The sequence below is a fragment of the Bombina bombina genome, chromosome 4 (genome assembly GCF_027579735.1).
Source record: "Bombina bombina isolate aBomBom1 chromosome 4, aBomBom1.pri, whole genome shotgun sequence".
Taxonomy (NCBI): domain Eukaryota; kingdom Metazoa; phylum Chordata; class Amphibia; order Anura; family Bombinatoridae; genus Bombina; species Bombina bombina.
This window is the reverse complement of record NC_069502.1, coordinates 834,284,945-834,306,503: the sequence shown is the minus strand read 5'-3', so window position 1 is coordinate 834,306,503 and position 21,559 is coordinate 834,284,945. Positions and strand designations below refer to the sequence as shown.

Below are 21,559 nucleotides of genomic sequence, written 5' to 3'. Positions count from 1 at the left end.
CCAATTGCCCCCCAAATAAGGTTAAGTATTTAAAATAAATTGATGAGCATCTTTAATTTGTAAAATAATAACTGCTCAAAGCAGGTTTTATAAATAAAAATTAGGGGATGTTCGAAAAAAAGGCACTGAAAAGTGCCTCTACATTGCAGCCTATGGGGAACTGTGTGTTCCCTGCAAACATGTGTTGAACATAGGAATGTGAAAAATTTATATTTTCGTGTCATGTTAGAGCACTTGAGAATATGGGGTCAGGTTTGTGCGCCAGCAGGGTTCCCCCCCCACCCCCCCCCCCTGCTTATTAACTGCTATGGAGGAATAGGTTATCGCATGCACAATATCCTGATTTCACCTTTTTATGCTCTTCGGGTTAGCGTACGAGCTAAAACAGTTTACTTTCAACTCCTAATATGAGCGCAACCCACGCAAAAAACGTACTTCTAGCGCAGCGTTAAATTGTGCTCCACTTGTAATCTGACCCTTAGTAAGAGACTGCGATCCCCTCTCTAATATTGTATATGTTTGTATAAAATAATCAGGATTTTACTGTGTGTGTGAGGGAGATTGTGTTGTGTGCATGTTTCCAGGGGCTGTTGAAAAACTAGAATAGCACAGGTGAGTGTATGTGTCACGTGTCTCACTTTTAGAGTCCCTATTCCCCCTCAATAAAACACATAGATGAAAACTCACCTGTTATTTGTGGTGATTGTGATATAACTTATGTAGGGCTGAATTCTAAATACAATGAATGCAAAAGACTGAAAACTGCTTCAGCACAAGGGTATGAAATGGCTCAGTGGTGAAAAGGTTAAACTTGATAACTTGCATTATTTCTATTATTTTTACTCTTTTATTAAATAATTAGAAAATACTTTTGTCTTGAACTATATAAATCCCTTTATATATCTGATGTCTCGATCATATCACTGTGGTACTCTCTCTCACACAGGCAATACAAGTCAAGATAATTAAATGGGCTATAGTTGGTTTTAATAACCAATAGAAAATGCATTTTATTTTCAAAACCTCAGAACCCTGTAATATGTCTCATATGGGAATTCTGATTGGTTACAATAAGGCTGTATTTGTAGCAAGTAAAGTAACTGATTCCCAGCTAACTCCCTTTACTGTATGACACAGGTTGTATTTACTGTTGTGCTGATGTCATTTCATGGGTTGTTTCTTCCAGATGTGATTGCTACTGATGTAGGCTCAGGTTTATTTAACTTAAATTACACTGTTTTTCACATTTGTTTTAAACTAACTTTTGCAAAGATACGATGCAAAGAATCATTTATTTATTTCTATTACTGATATTTTTTCAGGTGAAAAAGATGCTAAAAGTTTATGTAACACAGAACAAACAGAAGATCAGGGGCTAGCAAATATGCCAGAAGCTGCAAAGCAGGAAATATGTGACAATATAAGTACAGGTAGGTGTACTAGTGTGACGTGTGTCTGAGGGATACAGGGCACAGGTAAGTGTATGTGTGTGATATGCCTAAGGTATACAGGGCACAGGTGAGTGTACATGTGTGATGTGTCTGAGGGATACAGGGCACAGGTGAGTGTATGTGTGATGTGTCTGAGGGATACAGGGCACAGGTGAGTGTACGTGTGTGATGTGTCTGAGGGATACAGGGTACAGGTGAGTGTATGTGTGTAATGTGCCTGAGGGATACAGGGCACAGGTGAGTGTACATGTGTGATGTGTCTGAGTGATACAGGGCACAGGTGAGTGTACATGTGTGATGTATTTGAGGGATACAGGGCACAGGTGAGTGTACGTGTGTGATGTGTCTGAGGGATACAGGGCACAGGTGAGTGTACGTGTGTGATGTGTCTGAGGGATACAGGGCACAGGTGAGTGTATGTGTGTGATGTGTCTAAGGGATACAGGGCACAGGTGAGTGTACGTGTGTGATGTGTCTGAGGGATACAGGGCACAGGTGAGTGTATGTGTGTGATGTGTCTGAGGGATACAGGGCACAGGTGAGTGTACGTGTGTGATGTGTCTGAGGGATACAGGGCACAGGTGAGTGTACGTGTGTGATGTGTCTGAGGGATACAGGGCACAGGTGAGTGTACGTGTGTGATGTGTCTGAGGGATACAGGGCACAGGTGAGTGCACGTGTGTGATGTTTCTGAGGGATACAGGGTACAGGTGAGTGTACGTGTGTGATGTTTCTGAGGGATACAGGGCACAGGTGAGTGTACGTGTGTGATGTTTCTGAGGGATACAGGGCACAGGTGAGTGTACGTGTGTGATGTGCCTGAGGGATACAGGGCACAGGGGAGTGTACTTGTGTGATGTGTCTGAGGGATACAGGACACATGGGAGTGTACTTGTGTGATGTGTCTGAGGGATACAGGACACATGGGAGTGTACGTGTGTGATGTGTCTGAGGGATACAGGGTACAGGTGACTGTACATGTGTGATGTGTCTGAGGGATACAGGGCACAGGTGAATGTACATGTATGATGTGTCTGAGGGATTATTATTATTGGTTATTTGTAGAGCGCCAACAGATTCCGCAGTGCTATAAACAAATGCGGAGTACAACAAAACAATTATAGGGATCAAATGGGTAGAGGGCCCTGCCAAGAGTTGCACTCTTGTAGTCAGCTCTTAAGAAGGTGATCTACAGACAGCTGGACTCTTAGGCTTACATGCTAAGGGGGTTCAGGGGATAGCAATGGAGGAGTGGAACTGGTATAAAGTAAGGTTAGCATAGGTTGTATGCATCCCTGAACAGTCGAGTCCTTAGGGAGCGCTTGAAACTTTCAAAACTAGGGGAGAGTCTTGTGGAGCGAGGCAGAGAGTTCCACAAGATGGGAGCCAGTCTGGAGAAGTCCTGTAAACTGGAGTGCGATGAGGTAACCGTAGAGGAGGAGGTCATGAGCAGAGCGAAGGGGACGGGAGGTAGAGTATCTGGAGACAAGGTCTGAGATATAGGGGGGAGCAGCGCAGTTGAGGGCTTTGTATGTCAGAGTTAGAATTTCTTTCATGTAATTAGCAAGAGTCCATGAGCTAGTGACGTATGGGATATACATTCCTACCAGGAGGGGCAAAGTTTCCCAAACCTTAAAATGCCTATAAATACACCCCTCACCACACCCACAATTCAGTTTTTACAAACTTTGCCTCCGATGGAGGTGGTGAAGTAAGTTTGTGCTAGATTCTACGTTGATATGCGCTCCGCAGCAAGTTGGAGCCCGGTTTTCCTCTCAGCGTGCAGTGAATGTCAGAGGGATGTGAGGAGAGTATTGCCTATTTGAATGCAGTGATCTCCTTCTACGGGGTCTATTTCATAGGTTCTCTGTTATCGGTCGTAGAGATTCATCTCTTACCTCCCTTTTCAGATCGACGATATACTCTTATATATACCATTACCTCTGCTGATTCTCGTTTCAGTACTGGTTTGGCTTTCTACAAACATGTAGATGAGTGTCCTGGGGTAAGTAAATCTTATTTTCTGTGACACTCTAAGCTATGGTTGGGCACTTTGTTTATAAAGTTCTAAATATATGTATTCAAACATTTATTTGCCTTGACTCAGAATGTTCAACTTTCCTTATTTTTCAGACAATCAGTTTCATATTTGGGATAATGCATTTGAATTAATCATTTTTTCTTACCTTTCAAAAATTTGACTCTTTTTTTCCCTGTGGGCTGTTAGGCTCGCGGGGGCTGAAAATACTTCATTTTATTGCGTCATTCTTGGCGCAGATTTTTTTGGCGCAAAAATTATTTTCGTTTCCGGCGTCATACGTGTCGCCGGAAGTTGCGTCATTTTTTTGACGTTATTTTGCGCCAAAAATGTCGGCGTTCCGGATGTGGCGTCATTTTTGGCGCCAAAAGCATTTAGGCGCCAAATAATGTGGGCGTCTTGTTTGGCGCTAAAAAAATATGGGCGTCGCTTTTGTCTCCACATTATTTAAGTCTCATTATTTATTGCTTCTGGTTGCTAGAAGCTTGTTCACTGGCATTTTTTTCCCATTCCTGAAACTGTCATTTAAGGATTTTGTTCAATTTTGCTTTATATGTTGTTTTTTCTATTACATATTGCAAGATGTTCCACGTTGCAACTGAGTCAGAAGATACTTTAGGAAAATCACTGCCGGGGCTGGAGCTACCAAGCTAAGTGTATCTGCTATAAATTTTTGGTATCTGTTTCTCCAGCTGTTGTTTGTATTGCATGTCATGACAAACTTATTAATGCAGATAAAATTTCCTTTAGTACTGTTACATTACCTGTTGCTGTTCCGTCAACATCTAAATTTCAGAGTGTTCCTGATAAACATAAGAGATTTTATTTTTTAAATCCATTTAGAAGGCTATGTCTGTTATTTCTCCTTCTAGTTTACATAAAAGTCCTTTAAAACTTCTCTTTTTTTCAGATGAATTTTTTAAATGAACATCATCGTTCTGATACTGATAATGGTTGTTCTGGTTCAGAGGTTTCTGTCTCAGAGGTTGATGCTGATAAATCTTTGTATTTGTTCAAGATGGAATTTATTCATTCTTTATTTTAAAGAAGTATTAATTGCTTTAGATATAGAGGATTCTGGTCCTCTTGATACTGAATCCAAACTTTTAAATAGGGTTTTTAAATCTCCTGTAGTTATTCCAGAAGTGTTTAATCTCCCTGATGTTTTTTCTGAAGTAATTTCCAGGGAATGGAATAATTTGGGTAATTCTTTTACTCCTTCTAAACGTTTAAGCAATTATATCCTGTGCCATCTGACAGATTAGAGTTTTTTGGGACAAAATCCCTAAGGTTTCGGGCTGTCTCTATTCCTGCTAAAATGTACTACTATTTCTACGGCAGATAGTACTAAATTTAAGGATCCTTTAGATAAGAAAATTGAATCCTTTCTAAGAAAAGTTTACTTATGTTCAGGTAATCTTCTTAGACCTGCTATATTTTTACCGGATGTTGCTGCAGCTTCAACTTTTTGGTTAGAAGTTTTAGCACAACAAGTAACAGATCATAATTTTATAGCATTATTATTTTATAACATGCTAATAATTTTATTGGTGATACCATCTTTTGATATCATTAGTGTTGATGTCAGGTATATGTCTCTAGCTATTTTAGCTAGAAAAGCTTTATGGATTAAACTTGGAATGCTGATATGCCTTCTAAGTCAACGTTGTTTTCCCTTTTTGTCCAGGGTAATAATCATTTTTTTCGTTCTTTTTTTCATAATAAGGAACAAAAGCCTGATCCTTCATCCTCAGGAGCGGTATCAGTTTGGAAACTTTTTCCAGTTTGGAATATATCCAAGCCTTATAGAAACCTATAGTCAGCTCCTAAGTACCCATGAAGGTGCGGCCCTTTTTTCCAGTTCAGCTGGTATGGGGCAGATTACGTTTTCTTCAAAGGAATTTGGATCAATTCCGTTCTCAATCTCTGGTTTCAGAACATTGTTTCAGAAAGGTACAGAATTGGCTTCAAGTTAAGGCCTCCTGCTAAGAGATTTTTTTCTTTCCCGTGTCCCAGTTAACACAGCAAGGCTCAGCATTTCTGAAATGTGTTTCAGATCTAGAGTTGGCTGGAGTAATTATGCCAGTTCCAGTTCTGGAACATGGACTAGGGTTTTATTTTATCTCTTCATTGTACCACAGAAGGTCAATTCCTTCAGACCAGTTCCGGATCTATCAATATTGATTCGTTATGTAAGGATACCAACATTCAAGATGGTTCCTGTAGGACTATTCTGCCTTTTGTTTAGTAAGGGCATTATATGTCTACAATAGATTTACAGGATGTGTATCTGCATATTCCGATTCATCCAGATCATTTTTAGTGTCTGAGATTCTCTTTTTAGACAAGCATTCAGTTTTGTGGCTCTACCGTTTGGCCTAGCCTCAGTTCCAAGAATTTTTTTCAAAGATTCTCGGTGCCCTTCTTTCTGTATTCAGAGAACGGGGTTTTGGTATTTCCTTATTTTGGACGATTATCTTGGTATTTGCTCAGTCTTCTCATTCGAAGAATCTCATGCGAATCGATTTGTGTTGTTTCTTCAAGATCATGGTTGGAGGATCAATTTACCAAAAAGTTCATTGATTCCTCAGTCAAGGGTAACCTTTCTGGGTTTCCAGATAGATTCAGTGTCCATGACTCTGTCTTTAACAGACAAAAGACGTCTAAAATTGATTTCAGCTTGTCGAAACCTTCAGTCACAATCATTCCCTTCGGTAACCTTATGCATGGAAATTCTAGGTCTTATGACTGCTGCATCGGACGCGATCCCCTTTGCTCGTTTTCACATGCGACCTCTTCAGCTCTGTATGCTGAATCAATGGTGCAAGGATTACACAAAGATATCTCAATTTATATCTTTAAAAACCGATTGTTCGACACTCTCTAACGTGGTGGACAGTTCACCATCGTTTAATTTAGGGGGCTTCTTTTTGTGCTTCCGACCTGGACTGTAATTTCAACAGATACAAGTCTCACAGGTTGGGGAGCTGTGTGGGGATCTCTGACGGCACAAGGAGTTTGGGAATCTCAGGAGGTGAGATTACCGATCAATATTTTGGAACTCCGTGCAATTTTCAGAGCTCTTCAGTTTTGGCCTCTTCTGTAGAGAGAATCGTTCATTTGTTTTTAGACAGACAATGTCACAACTGTGGCATATATCAATCATCAAGGAGGGACTCACAGTCCTCTGGCTATGAAAGAAGTATCTCAAATTTTTTTGGTTTGGGCGGAATCCAGCTCCTGTCTAATCTCTGCGGTTTATATCCCAGGTGTAGACAATTGGGAAGCGGATTATCTCAGCCGCCAAATGTTCCATCCGGGCGAATGGTCTCTTCACCCAGAGGTATTTCTTCAGATTGTTCAAATGTGGGAACTTCCAGAAATAGATCTGATGGCGTCTCATCTAAACAAGAAACTTCCCAGATATCTGTCCAGATCCCGGGATCCTCAGGCGGAGGCAGTGGATGCATTTTCACTTCCTTGGAAGTATCATCCTGCCTATATCTTTCCGCCTCTAGTTCTTCTTCCAAGAGTAATCTCCAAGATTCTGAAGGAATGCTCGTTTGTTCTGCTGGTAGCTCCGGCATGGCCTCACAGGTTTGGTATGCGGATCTTGTCCGGATGGCCTCTTGCCAACCATGGACTCTTCCGTTAGACCAGACTTTCTGTCGCAAGGTCCTTTTTTCCATCAGGATCTGATATCCTTAAATTTATAGGTATGGAGATTGAACGCTTGATTCTTGGTCAAAGAGATTTCTCTGACTCTGTGATTAATACTATGTTACAGGCTCGTAAATCTGTATCTAGAGAGATATATTATAGAGTCTGGAAGACTTATATTTTTTGGTGTCTTTCTCATCATTTTTCTTGGCATTCTTTTAGAATGCCGAGAATTTTTTTCAGGATGGTTTAGATAAGGGTTTGTCTGCAAGTTCCTTGAAAGGACAAATCTCTGCTCTTTCTGTTCTTTTTCACAGAAAGATTGCTATTCTTCCTGATATTCATTGTTTTGTACAAGCTTTGGTTCATATAAAACCTGTCATTAAGTCAATTTCTCCTCCTTGGAGTTTGATTTTGGTTCTGGGAGCTCTTCAAGCTCCTCCCTTTGAACCTATGCATTCATTGGTCATTAAATTACTTTCTTGGGAAGTTTTGTTCCTTTTGGCCATCTCTTCTGCCAGAAGAGTTTCTGAATTATCTGCTCTTTCTTGTGAGTCTCCTTTTCTGATTTTTCATCAGGATAAGGCGGTGTTGCGAACTTCTTTTGAATTTTTACCTAAAGTTGTGATTTCCTACAACATTAGTAGAGAAATTGTGGTTCCTTCATTATGTCCTAATCTTAAGAATTCTAAGGAGAAAGCATTGCATTCTTTGCATGTTGTTAGAGCTTTGAAATATTATGTTGAAGCTACTAAGTCTTTCCGAAAGACTTCTAGTCTATTTGTTATCTTTTCCGGTTCTAGAAAAGGCCAGAAAGCTTCTGCAATTTCTTTGGCATCTTGGTTGAAATCTTTAATTCATCTTGCCTATGTTGAGTCGGGTAAAACTCCGCCTCAGAGGATTACAGCTCATTCTACCAGGTCAGTTTCTACTTCCTGGGCGTTTAGGAATGAAGCTTCGGTTGATCAGATTTGCAAAGCAGCAACTTGGTCCTCTTTGCATACTTTTTCAATTCTACCTTTTTGATGTATTTTCTTCTTCTGAAGCAATTTTTGGTTGAAAAGTACTTCAGGCAGCGGTTTCAGTCTGAATCTTCTGCTTATGTTTTTTATTAAACTTTATTTTGGGTGTGGATTATTTTCAGCAGGAATTGGCTGTCTTTATTTTATCCCTCCCTCTCTAGTGACTCTTGTGTGGAAAGATCCACATCTTGGGTAGTCATTATCCCATACGTCACTAGCTCATGGACTCTTGCTAATTACATGAAAGAAAACATAATTTATGTAAGAACTTACCTGATAAATTCATTTCTTTCATATTAGCAAGAGTCCATGAGGCCCACCCTTTTTGTGGTGGTTATGATTTTTTTGTATAAAGCACAATTATTCCAATTCCTTATTTTATATGCTTTCGCACTTTTTTTATCACCCCACTTCTTGGCTATTCGTTAAACTGAATTGTGGGTGTGGTGAGGGGTGTATTTATAGGCATTTTAAGGTTTGGGAAACTTTGCCCCTCCTGGTAGGAATGTATATCCCATACGTGACTAGCTCATGGACTCTTGCTAATATGAAAGAAATGAATTTATCAGGTAAGTTCTTACATAAATTATGTTTTTGTGTTTGAACCTAGAGGCAAGAGGAAGCCAGTGAAGGGATTGGCAGAGAGGTGCAGCAGATGAAGAGCGACGTGTAAGGAAGATGAGTCTGGCAGAGGCATTCATTATGGATTGTAACAGAGCTAGGCGGCAGGTGGGGAGACAGTGAGGACAGAGTGTCAGTAATCGAGACTGTAAAGAATGAGAGAGTGGATTCAGATCTTAGTTGTGTCTTGTGTAAGGAAGTGTCTCATTTTAGAGATGTTTTTAAGGTGGAAGCGGCAAGCTTTAGCCAAGGACTGAATGTGAGGAGTGAAAGAAAGATCTGAGTCAGCTAACTCCCTTTACTGTATGACACAGGTTGTATTTACTGTTGTGCTAATGTCATTTCATGGGTTGTTTCATCCAGATGTGAATGAGTTGTTTCATCCAGATGTGACTGCTAGTGATGTAGGCTCAGGTATTTGTCCATACCTTTCAAAGTTAAGACCCTATTCGGGCCTGCATTGAAAGAGATAATTTCAGACATTACTGGAAGGAAGGGTCATACCCTCCCTCAGGATAAGTCAAATAAGACAAGGACCAAACAAAATAATTTTTGTTCCTTTTGAAACTTCAAGAGTGGTACCTCTACCTCTTCCCCTGCTGCAAAGCAAGAGGGGAACTTTGCTCAATCCAAGCCAACCTGGAGACCTAATCAGGCTTGGAACAAGGGTAAACAGGCCAAAAAGCCTGCTGCTGCCACTAAGTCAGCATGAAGGGGTAGCCCCCGATCCGGGACTGGATCTAGTAGGGGGCAGACTCTCTCTCTTTGCTCAGGCCTGGGCAAGAGACGTTCAGGATTCCTGGGCAGTAGAAATTGTAACCCAGGGATACCTTCTAGATTTTAAGGATTCCCCTCCAAGGGGGAGGTTCCATCTTTCTCAATTGTCTGTAAACCCGACAAAAAGAGAGGCATTCTTACGCTGTGTAGAAGACCTTTTTACCATGGGAGTGATCTGCCCAGTTCCAAAAGCAGAACAGGGGCAGGGGTTCTACTCCAATCTGTTTATAGTTCCCAAAAAGGAGGGAACCTTCAGACCAATTCTGGATCTCAAGATCCTAAACCAATTCCTAAGAGTTCCATCTTTCAAAATGGAGACCATTCGGACTATCTTACCATTGATCCAGGAGGGTCAATATATGACCACCGTGGACTTAAAGGATGCGTATCTGCACATTCCTATCCACAAAGATCATCACCAGTTCCTCAGGTTCTCCTTTCTAGACAAGCATTATCAGTTTGTGGCTCTTCCTTTCAGGTTGGCCACGGCGCCGCAAATCTTCACGAAGGTGCTAGGGTCCCTTCTGGCGGTTCTAAGGCCACGGGGCATAGCAGGGGCACCTTATCTAGATGACATTCTAATTCAAGCGTCGTCCTTCCAACTAGCCAAGTCTCACATGGACTTAATGTTGGCCTTTCTAAGGTCTCACGGGTGGAAAGTGAATGTAAAAAAAGAGTTCTCTTTCCCCCCTCACAAGAGTTTCATTTCTAGGGACTCTGATAGACTCATGGACATGAAAATATTTCTGACGGAGGTCAGGAAATCAAAGATTTTGTCCACCTGCCGAGCTCTTCATTCCATTCCTCGGCCGTCAGTGGCTCAGTGTATGGAGGTAATCAGACTAATGGTAGCGGCAATGGACATAGTTCCGTTTGCTCGCTTGCATCTCAGACCACTGCAACTATTCATGCTCAATCAGTGGAATGGAGATTATGTGGATTTATCTCCTCAGATAAATCTGGATCAAGAGACCAGAGACTTTCTTCTTTGGTGGTTGTCACAGGATCATCTGTCCCAGGGAATGTGTTTCTGCAGGCCAGAATGGGTTATAGTGACGACAGACGCCAGTCTTCTGGGCTGGGGTGCAGTCTGGAATTCCCTGAAAGCTCAGGGTTTGTGGACTCTGGAGGAGGCTCTCCTACAGATAAATATTCTGGAATTAAGAGCGATATTCAATGCTCTCCAGGCATGGCCTCAGCTGGCTTCGGCCAGATTCATCAGGTTTCAGTCGGACAACATCACGACTGTGGCTTATATCAATCATCAGGGCGGAACAAAGAGTTCCTTAGCAATGATAGAGGTCTCAAGGATAATCCAATGGAAGAGGCTCACTCTTGCCATCTGTCAGCGATCTATATCCCAGGTGTAGAGAACTGGGAGGCAGATTTTCTAAGTCGTCAGACTTTTCATCCGGGGGAGTGGGAACTCCATCCGGAGGTGTTTTCTCAGCTGGTTCGGCTATGGGGCACACCAGAGTTGGATCTGATGGCGTCTCGTCAGAATGCCAAACTTCCTCGTTACGGCTCAAGGTCAAGGGATCCTCAGGCTGTACTAATAGATGTTCTAGCAGTACCCTGGTCGTTCAACCTGGCTTATGTGTTTCCACCTTTCCCTCTCCTTCCACGTCTGATTGCCAGAATCAAACAGGAGAGAGCATCGGACTTGGTATGCAGACCTGGTGGACATGTCATCCCTTGCACCATGGTCTCTGCCATTGAGACAGGACCTTCTGATTCAAGGTCCATTCAAGCATCCAAATCTAATTTCTCTGCAACTGACTGCTTGGAGATTGAATGCTTGATTCTATCAAAGCGGGGTTTCTCTGAGCCAGTCATAAATACCTTGATTCAGGCTTGAAAGCCTGTTACCAGGAAAATTTATCATAAGATATGGCGTAAATATCTTTTTTGGTGCGAATCCAAAGGCTTCTCCTGGAGTAAAATCAGGATTCCTAGGATTTTGTCTTTTCTCCAAAAGGGATTGGAGAAACGATTATCAGCTAGTTCCCTAAAGGGACAGATATCTGCTCTGTCTATTTTGTTGCACAAGCGTCTGGCGGATGTTCCAGACGTTCTGTTTTTTTGTCAGGCTTTAGTTAGAATTAAGCCTGTGTTTAAACCTATTGCTCCGCCATGGAATCTAAATTTAGTTCTTGGAGTTCTTCAGGGGGTTCCGTTTGAACCCATGCATTCCATAGCTATTAAGCTTTTATCTTGGAAAGTTTTGTTCCTAGTTGCTATCTCTTCAGCTCGAAGAGTTTCTGAACTATCTGCATTACAATGTGACTCCCCTTATCTTGTGTTCCATGCTGATAAGGGGGTTTTGCATACCAAGCCTGGGTTCCTACCTAAGGTTGTTACTAACAGGAATATCAATCAAGAAATTGTTGTTCCTTCTCTGTGTCCTAATCCTTCTTGTAAGAAGGAACGTCTGTTGCACTACTTGGACGTGATTCGTGCTTTGAAATTTTATTTGCAGGCAACCAAAGATTTTCGTCAAACATCTTCTTTGTTTGTTGTCTATTCTGGAAAGCGTAGGGGTCAAAAGGCTACTGCGACTTCTTTTTCCTTTTGGCTGACAAGCATCACCCGTTTGGCTTATGAGACTGCTGGACAGCAGCCTCCTGAAAGGATTACAGCTCATTCTACTAGAGCGGTAGCTTCCACATGGGCTTTTGAAAATGATGCTTCTGTTGAACAGATTTGTAAGACTGTGACTTGGTCGTCGCTTCATACCTTTTCAAAATTTTATAAATTTGATACTTTTGCTTCTTCGGAGGCTATTTTTGGGAGAAAGGTTTTGCAAGCAGTGGTGCCTTCCGTTTAGGTTCCTGTCTTGTCCCTTCATCCATGTCCTAAAGCTTTGGTATTGGTAGTTAGGATGAATCTGTGGACTCGGTACATCATGCAAAAGAAAACAAAATTTATGCTTACCTGATAAATTTCTTTCTTTTGCGATGTACCGAGTCCACGGCCCGCCCTGTCTATTCAAGACAGGTATTTTTTTATGTAAACTTCAGTCACCTCTGCACCTTATAGTTTCTCCTTTTCTTCCTTGGCCTTCGGTCAAATGACTGGGGGGGTGGAGTTAAGGGGGGAGCTATATAGACAACTCTGCTGTGGTGCTCTCTTTGCTACTTCCTGTCAGGAAGGACAATATCCCACAAGTTAGGATGAATACGTGGACTCTGTACATTGCAAAAGAAAGACATTTATCAGGTAAGCATAAATTTAGTTTTTTTTCTTCAAACCCAAAATGTCTGTTCTCCACATTCAATACTCTTCTCTGCCCAACCCCACCTCCCACCACAACTTTTCTCTCAGCTCAAGATTTTGCCAGTTACTTCAACAACAAAATAGACTCCTTCAGAAATGAAATCAGCTCTCAACAGACTACTGGTCCACAATCATTCAAAACCCACATAGCCATAAATGTAGCTTTTGCCCCTGAAGAAGTTTCTGCCCTTTTACTATCCTCTCTCTTCACTACCTGTCAGCTCGACTCCATCCCCTCACAACTACACCCCTCCCTCTATTCTACCCTTACCTCTATACTCACACACATTTTCAACCTCTCCCTCAGCACTGGTATAGTTCCCACATCTCTTAAACATGCATTAGTCACACCTATCCTCAAAAAACCTTCTCTTGATCTAACCTCCCCATCCAACTATCTCCCTGTTTCCCTACTCCCTCTTGCCTTAAAGCTTCTTGAAAAGCTAGTATATGCACGCCTATCTCATTTCCTTAAATTAAACTTCCTCCTTGACCCACTGTAATCTGGATTTCGCCCCCTTGACTCAACAGAGACAGCAATTGTTAAGGTTACCAACGACCTACTTACTGCAAAATCCAAAGGCCACTTCTCTCTACTTATCCTCCTTGATCTGTCTGCAGCCTTTGATACTGTCGACCACCCTCTTTTGCTCCATACCCTCCAACCCTTTGGCATCTGCGACACAGCTCTCTCTTGGTTCTCTTCCTATCTGTCTAACCATACCTTTAGTGTAGCCTTCTCTGGGGCATCCTCTGCCCCGTTACCTTTCTGTTGGGGTACTGCAAGGCTCTGTTCTCTGTCCCCTTCTCTTCTCAATCTACACATCCTCATTAGGTTCCTTATTAAAGTCTCACAGGTTTCATTATCATTTGTATGCAGACAATACCCAAATCTACCTCTCTGCACCAGCACCATCTCCTTCCTTGCTAACCCGTGTCACTAACTGTCTCTCTCGTATCTTATCTTGGATGTCCTCTCACTACCTCAAGCTAAATCTCTCCAAAACCGAGTTTCTTATCTTCCACCCTTCTTCCAAAATCTCCACCCCCATGTCTCTATAACTGTTGATAACTCCATTACCCTAACCTCACATGCCTGATGCCTTGGGGTCACACTTGATCTTTCTTCCACTCCTCACATTTAGTCCTTGGCTAAACCCTGCCACTTCCACCTTAAAAACATCACTTAAATTAGACATTTCCTTACACAAGACACAACTAAGATTTTAATCCACTCATCCGTTCCCGACTCGACTACTGCAACTCCATCCTCTCTGGTCTCCCTAGCTGCTTCCTAGCTCCTTTACAATCCATAATGAATGCCTCTGCCAGGCTCATTTTCCTTACACATTGCTCTTCATCTGCTGCAACTCTCTGCCAACCCCTTTACTGGCTTCCTCTTGCCTCCAGGATTAAAACAAAATTCTCATTCTGACACACAAAGCCCTTAACTGCATTGCTCTCCCCTACATCTCAGATCTTGTCTCCTGATACTCTGCCCCCCGCCCCCTTTGCTCCGCTAATGATCTCCTCCTCTCCTCCTCTCTTGTTACCTTCTCACATTCCCGTTTACAAGATTTCTCCAGACTGGCTCCCATTTTATGGAACTCTCTGCCTCGCTCCACAAGACTCTCTACTAGTTTTAAAATCTTCAAGTGCTCCCTGAAGAGTCTACTATTCAGGGACGCATACAACCTACACTAACCTACCTTATCTCCACTGCTATTCCCTTAAAGGGATGGTCAACCCAAAAATTACTGTAACTTATTTAGATTAGTCAATTAACGATCTTTACAGTAAACTGTAGCCCAATTTTCATCTAAATAAACTTTGGCAGAAAATACACTTACTAGATCTCATCTGGACATTTTGAAATGGCCGCCTGACCCCTCCTTCTCTGATGTCTCCCAAAAGCTCTCACTAGTACAGGATCCTTTCCTTTCCTCTCGTCCCTGCACGCTCCTGTCTCTCCCTTCATTCAGTTTAGTGAGACACACCCTGTTACACGCACAGGGCAATGAGTTAACTTCCACAGGCTGGGTCTGATATGTCATTGTCACATTGTAATGTACAAAAACAGTTGGAGGGACTAATAGTACTACAATATCCACTATTGTGAATGCACACTCTTACGTGCCCTGTGGTTGCAATGACCCCTTATTCCCAATAAAAGTTTAAACTATATCTTACCTGCTAGTGGCTGGATTACTTCCCCTGTAGTGGTTGAATCTCAGTGCTTGCAAATAGGTAGAAGCCGAATGAATGGAATCCCTGCTAGTCAGTCTCTCACCTGTCTCGGCATGTAAACAGAGGGAACAACGTCTCAGTCTCGGAGTTCCTCCTCCTTGTGCGGCACACTTGCTTTTTCGCACACTCAGCCTGAGCAGTTAGGGAGAAACCGGATCACCAGAAATCACAGCTGATTTGCCTGTGTCTCACCTGTTTCGGTGTATTCAGCTGAGGAAACAGCGTCTCTGGAGAAATCCAAATCATCTGGATACAGTTCAAAGAAATAAAGAATTGCTGGATTCCTCTTGATGAAAAATAAAACAATACTTTATTATTCCATTAAAATACAACGGAAACTCCAACATAGGCACATAGAAAGCGCAGCACCAGCTTGTTTTTTTATATACCACCTATGTTCATAGCGCTGCAGAACCTGCTGGAGCTCTACAAATACCTGATAAAAATAATTGTCCAAGTAATACAGCTGGCTGGGGAGCTGATGATTATCCCAGAAGGTGTAGTTGACACGTGAGTAAGATTCTTCTCTCTGATGAAGATTTTATATATTGCTTAGATATACTACACCACCATTTTCTTTGTTTTGTTGTTCTAGAGTTATCCTTGTTTTAACTACAAGCACAAAAGCAGTAGTTATAATTAGTTTAGTCCATAAACTAATCTTTATATTACTAAAAGTTTCTGTGGACACAATTTTAAAAGGAATAGATATATTAGGTAGAAAAACAACAACATTATATTAAGGTTAGTTCAGTCTTTGACTAAGTGTGAATTCTTAGAAATAGCCCCTAATGTCCAGTAAACTGTCCTTAAGCCTTAGCATGGAAAAGGTCTAGTTGTCACAGTGTCTACTACAAGTGTAGGGGACTGACTATATCAGAACAGTTTGATGATAAAATAATTATGCAATTAATAACATTACTCCCATTGTGTTTCTTATTGACAGGTGAATTCACAAACTGCAATAATCCTAGTCATGATCAGAGTGCAGATGCTTCTTTACATCTTCAAAATCAAAGAAGCCATGTGGGAAATTTATGTTCTGAATGTGGGAAATGTTTTCTTAAGAAATCACATCTTTTTAAACATCTTAAAATTCATACAGGAGAAAAGCCATTTTCCTGTCCTATATGTGGGAAATGTTTTAACTGTAAAAAAATTCTTGTTGCTCATCAAAAAATGCATACAGGAGAAAAAGAATTTTCATGTTCTGATTGTGGGAAATGCTTTAATCAGAAATCAAATCTTATTTGTCATCAGAAAACGCATTCAGGAGAAAAAGCATTTTCGTGTTCTGACTGTGGAAAATGTTTTACTCGGAAATCAACTCTTCGTATGCATCAAAAAATTCATACAGGGGAGAAAGCATTTTCATGTTCTGACTGTGGGAAATGTTTTACTCGGAAATCAAATCTCATTACACATCTGAAAATTCATACAGGGGTGAAAGGATTTTCATGTTCTGACTGTGGGAAATGTTTTACTCAGAAATCAACTCTTCTTGTGCATCATAAAATTCATACAGGGGAGAAAGCATTTTCATGTTCTGACTGTGGGAAATGTTTTACTCTGAAATCAAATCTCATTACACATCAGAAAATTCATACAGGGTTGAAAGGAATTTCATGTTCTGACTGTGGGAAATGTTTTACTCAGAAATCAACTCTTCTTATGCATCAAAAAATTCATACAGGGGAAAAAGGATTTCCATGTTCTGACTGTGGGAAATGTTTTAGCCTGAAACCATATCTTATTAGCCATCAGAAAATTCATACAGGGGAGAAAGCATTTTCATGTTCTGACTGTGGGAAATGTTTTAGCCTGAAACCATATCTTATTAGCCATCAGAAAATTCATACAGGGGAGAAAGCATTTTCATGTTCTGACTGTGGGAAATGTTTTACTCTGAAATCAAATCTCATTACACATCAGAAAATTCATACAGGGGAGAAAGCATTTTCATGTTCTGACTGTGGGAAATGTTTTACTCGGAAATCAAATCTCATTACACATCAGAAAATGCATACAGGAGAAAAAGCATTTTCGTGTTCTGACTGTGGAAAATGTTTCACTCAAAAATCAACTCTTCTTATGCATCAAAAAAATCATACGGGGGAGAAAGCATTTTCATGTTCTGACTGTGGGAAATGTTTTACTTTGAAATCAAATCTCATTAAACATCAGAAAATTCATACAGGGGAGAAAGAATTTTCATGTTCTGACTGTGGGAAATGTTTTACTTGGAAATCAAATCTTATTGCACATCAGAAAATGCATACAGAAGAAAAAGCATTTTCGTGTTCTGACTGTGGAAAATGTTTCACTCAGAAATCAACTCTTCTTATGCATCAAAAAATTCATACGGGGGAGAAAGCATTTTCATGTTCTGACTGTGGGAAATAATTTACTCAGAAATCAACTCTTCTTATGCATCAAAAAATTCATACAGGGGGGAAAAGGATTTCCATGTTCTGACTGTGGAAAATGTTTTATCCAGAAATCATATCTTATTAGGCATCAGAAAATTCATACAGGGAAGAAAGCATTTTCATGTTCTGACTGTGGGAAATGTTTTACTCTGAAATCAACTCTTATTATGCATCAGAAAATTCATACAGGGGAGAAAGCATTTTTATGTTCTGACTGTGGGAAATGTTTTACTCTGAAATCACATCTTATTAGGTATCAGAAAACACATATTAAAAGAAATCAGAGTTTAATCTCCTAAATGCAAAGCAATAATATGGTAGTTGTCACACACACAATACCAAATCCTGATGATGACCCCCTGGGGCATGCAGTTTTGGAGCTGTTTGAGGTCCCTTCTGCACCTCAAGCATTTATTAGGTGACCCCAGGGTGGATTTGATTTAAAAATTATGATTTAAATCACTAGTTCGTAAGACCAATTTAAATCATGGTTTTCATTTTTAGAATAAGTTTTCAGATTATTTGTTTATAGTTATACCAGGCTATTACTAAATTGGTTATATAACATTAGATATGCATAGATAGATCATTGAAATGAAGGAAATTATTTGGAGGTGAATTATCTCCAGTTTAATTGATTAATCCTTCACATTTGATCAACTTTTCACCTGTACTTTATTGGAAGGAGGAAAATTATTAAATTAATAATAACAATATAAATAGTTTAATAATAATAATATTATTTTTCATTTTTAATCCTTGCCCCTCCCTCCTCACACTTAGGTCCTTGTGCAAATCTATTCCACTCCAAACAATCTTCTTTTCAGTGAGCTTTAAACCTAGTATGGGTTGATTCTGTGTACATAGATTTGCAGGGGAGCAATGACATTAAAGGAAAGTGAAGTCAAAATTACAGTTTCATGATTCAGAAAGAACATGAATTTTTAACAATTTTCCAATTGACTTATCTTCTTTTGCTAATTTTCTTTGTTCTTTAGGTATCCATTGTTAAAAAGCCTGCATAGGTAGGCTCACTCAGATGCAATGCACTACTGTGAGCTAGCTGCTTGTCACGGTCTCACCCATTGTATTCAGACAGTCCCCAGTAGAGCATTGCTCTCCTTCAACAAAGGATTCCGAGAGAATAAAGCAAATATCATAATATAAGTAAATCTAAAAATGTTATGTTCTATCTAAAACCCAAAAGTTATCTTTCATAATTATGTCCCTTTAAAGTCTATTTATCAACTCTGTATGTTCATTTTTTAGAACATTTTGCTGTGCATGTTATTTCTGCAGACACAAGTTCCCAGGACGAGAACTAAAAAATGAATCGTGATAATATCATTAAGATTGAAAAATTGTCCAAAATAATCTGACAGAAACCTTTTGGAGAGCATGATATTGTGAATAGATTAATGGAATTAATTAATAAAAAACATTACAGTAATGAATAAACAGCATCTTGCTATATAATTAAAACTAATCTATATTTCAGGATGAATAACCTTTGGATTATAATGTATCTTGAATAGCAACTATAGATTTTTTTTTTCCTCAAAAAGCATTTAAAAAAATAAAAATAAACCCTATTTAATTTTTTTATCCACCCTGTGTAACCCAGTGTATTTGCCATCTGGGGGGGTCCAGGGTCCCTATGTAGTTTTGAATAGTCAAGAGAGCACCTGGAGCCTCCATGTTATTTTTAATTTCTGCTTATTTTAGAAATGTTGCCTAATATAACTATAGATCCACAAAAGTTTTGACTATAGAGTTGAGAAACAAATATCTCACTGTTTTGTTTACAACCTTGTTTATTTAAATTGTAATAAAAAGAAATCCATCAGAGAGATAGCAGGAACATTAGATGCCAAATCAACAATTTGGTACATTCTGAGAAAAAAAAACACTGGTGAGCTCTGCACACAAAAAGGCCTGGAAGTCCACAACAGTAGTGCATGATTGTAGGATCCTTTCCATGGTAAAGAAAAAACCCTTCACAACATCCAGCCAAGTGAAGAACACTCTCCAGGAGGTAGGCATATTATTATCCTAATGTACCATAAAGAGAAGACTTCTCGAGAGCAAATATAGAGTATTTCACACAAGGTGCAAACCATTCATATACTTCAAGAATAGAATGGCCAGATTAGACTATGCCAAAAAATATCTAAAAAAAAAAAAGCCAGCCCAGTTCTGGAACAGTATTCTTTGGACAGATGATACTAAGATCATCCTGTACCAGAATGATGGGTAGAAAAAAGTATGAGGAAGATTTGGAACATCTCATGATCTGAAGAATACCACATTATCTGTAAAACACGGTGGATGCAGTGTGATGGCATGGGCATGCATGTCTTCCAATGGCAATGGGTCACTAGTGTTTATTTATGATGTGACAGAAGCAGCCACATGAATTCTAAAGTGTATAGGGATATATTGTCTGCTCAGAGTCAGCTAAATTCAGCAAAGGTGATTGGATGGCGCTTCACTTTACAGATCGACAATGACCCAACACATACTGTGAAAGCAGCCCAGAAGTTTTTTAAGGCAAAGAAGTGGAATATTATGCAATGGACCAGTCAATAGAGCATGCATTTTACTTGCTGAAGACAAAACTTAAGGCAGTAAAACCTACGGACAAACAACAACTAAAGACCACTGCAGTAAAGGCCTGGCAAAGCATCACAAAGGAGGAAACCCAACGTTTGGTTGTTTGGTGATGTCCATGCGTTCCAGACTTCATTGCCTGCAAAGGATTCTCGATGAATTATTAAAAATGAACATTTTATTTATGATTTGTCCAATTACATTTGAGCCCCTGAAATTTGGTGACTGTGTATGAAAATGGTTGCAATTCCTAAACGTTTCATACAATATTTTTGTTTAACCTCTTGAATTAAAGATGAAAGTCTGCACTTCACTTGCATCTTGGTTGTTTAATTTCAAATCCATTGTGGTGTCGTACAGAGCCAGAATTATGACAATTGTGTCAATGTCCAATTATTTACGGACCTAACTGTATATACATGAGGTGTGTGTGTATATATTATATATATACCGTATTTGCTCGATTATAAGACAAGTTTTTTTTCAGAAAAAAAAATACTCTGAAAAAATGACCTTGTCTTATAATCAAGGTTGTTTTACTTTCAAATTTGAGAAGTGCTTAACAGAGGTGCCATGTTGGAGGAGGAACAGGAAGAGCATACAGCACAGGAGCTGCGGTGACATGCAAACATTTCCAGGAACCGGGTGAGAAAGCGCTTCTATTACCTGTTTTCACAAACGTATAAACTGTTTAGCGCATTACCATTCACCCTGCTATGCACTGACCTTCTAAGTCTGTTGTTTCCTGGGAAAGCCTACCTGATGGAGGGTGCAGGGCAAAAAGGAATTATAGACTTACCAATGACTGGGTGGGGTCCTACAGGCAACATATAATGTAAAGAGAAGTGCACACAGACTGTAGGCTATCAGATAATATACCGGTATGTGTGGTAACTTAACAATATTGGTATTTCTTACAATACTTTGAGAATTGCACTTCTCTTCACACAGCTCAGCATTGGGACATGTGTCTATATTGATTTGAAATAGAAAGTGTGATTGCTTATACTAAAGTGCTATAATGTCATTGCTGAAAAAATATATAAAACATTTTTCCCTGATACATGAAAGTTTGGGGGGGTCGTCTTTTATTCAGGGTCATCTAATAATCGCGCAAATACGGTATATAGGAATATCTATTTTAAAAAATTACAATAAATACACAGTATAAGACTTTATTACAAATGAATATGTTTTGTTTATATTTACTCATTTTCCTCATTTAACGCTCTTTATGGATGATACTTTGGTCATATAACAGCAAATATCAGTGCGTTTGCAACTTTCACTGATATAAGTATATGCTCAGCCGATTTTTGTTATAAAGAAAGAAAGTTAATATATACATATACTTTCTATTACTTTGATTTTTATACAATACCATTACTTGCTCTGAGATGGAGCTAGCTGCTGATAAACAATACTACT

General features: G+C 39.8%; 1 protein-coding gene across 2 annotated transcripts in view; it reads left to right on the top strand.

Annotated features, from left to right (window-relative positions):
• LOC128657185 (gastrula zinc finger protein XlCGF26.1-like) overlaps nt 1-20,444 on the top strand; it is an 86,589-nt gene extending 66,145 nt beyond the window's left edge. For both annotated transcript variants that reach the window (XM_053711434.1, XM_053711435.1), the window contains 2 exons: nt 1,323-1,430; nt 16,039-20,444. In XM_053711434.1, the coding sequence (XP_053567409.1) occupies nt 1,323-1,430; nt 16,039-17,495 (1,565 nt within the window). In that variant the 3' untranslated portion in view covers nt 17,496-20,444. The remainder of the gene's footprint in view (nt 1-1,322; nt 1,431-16,038) is intronic.
• Nucleotides 20,445-21,559: the final 1,115 nt, after the last annotated feature.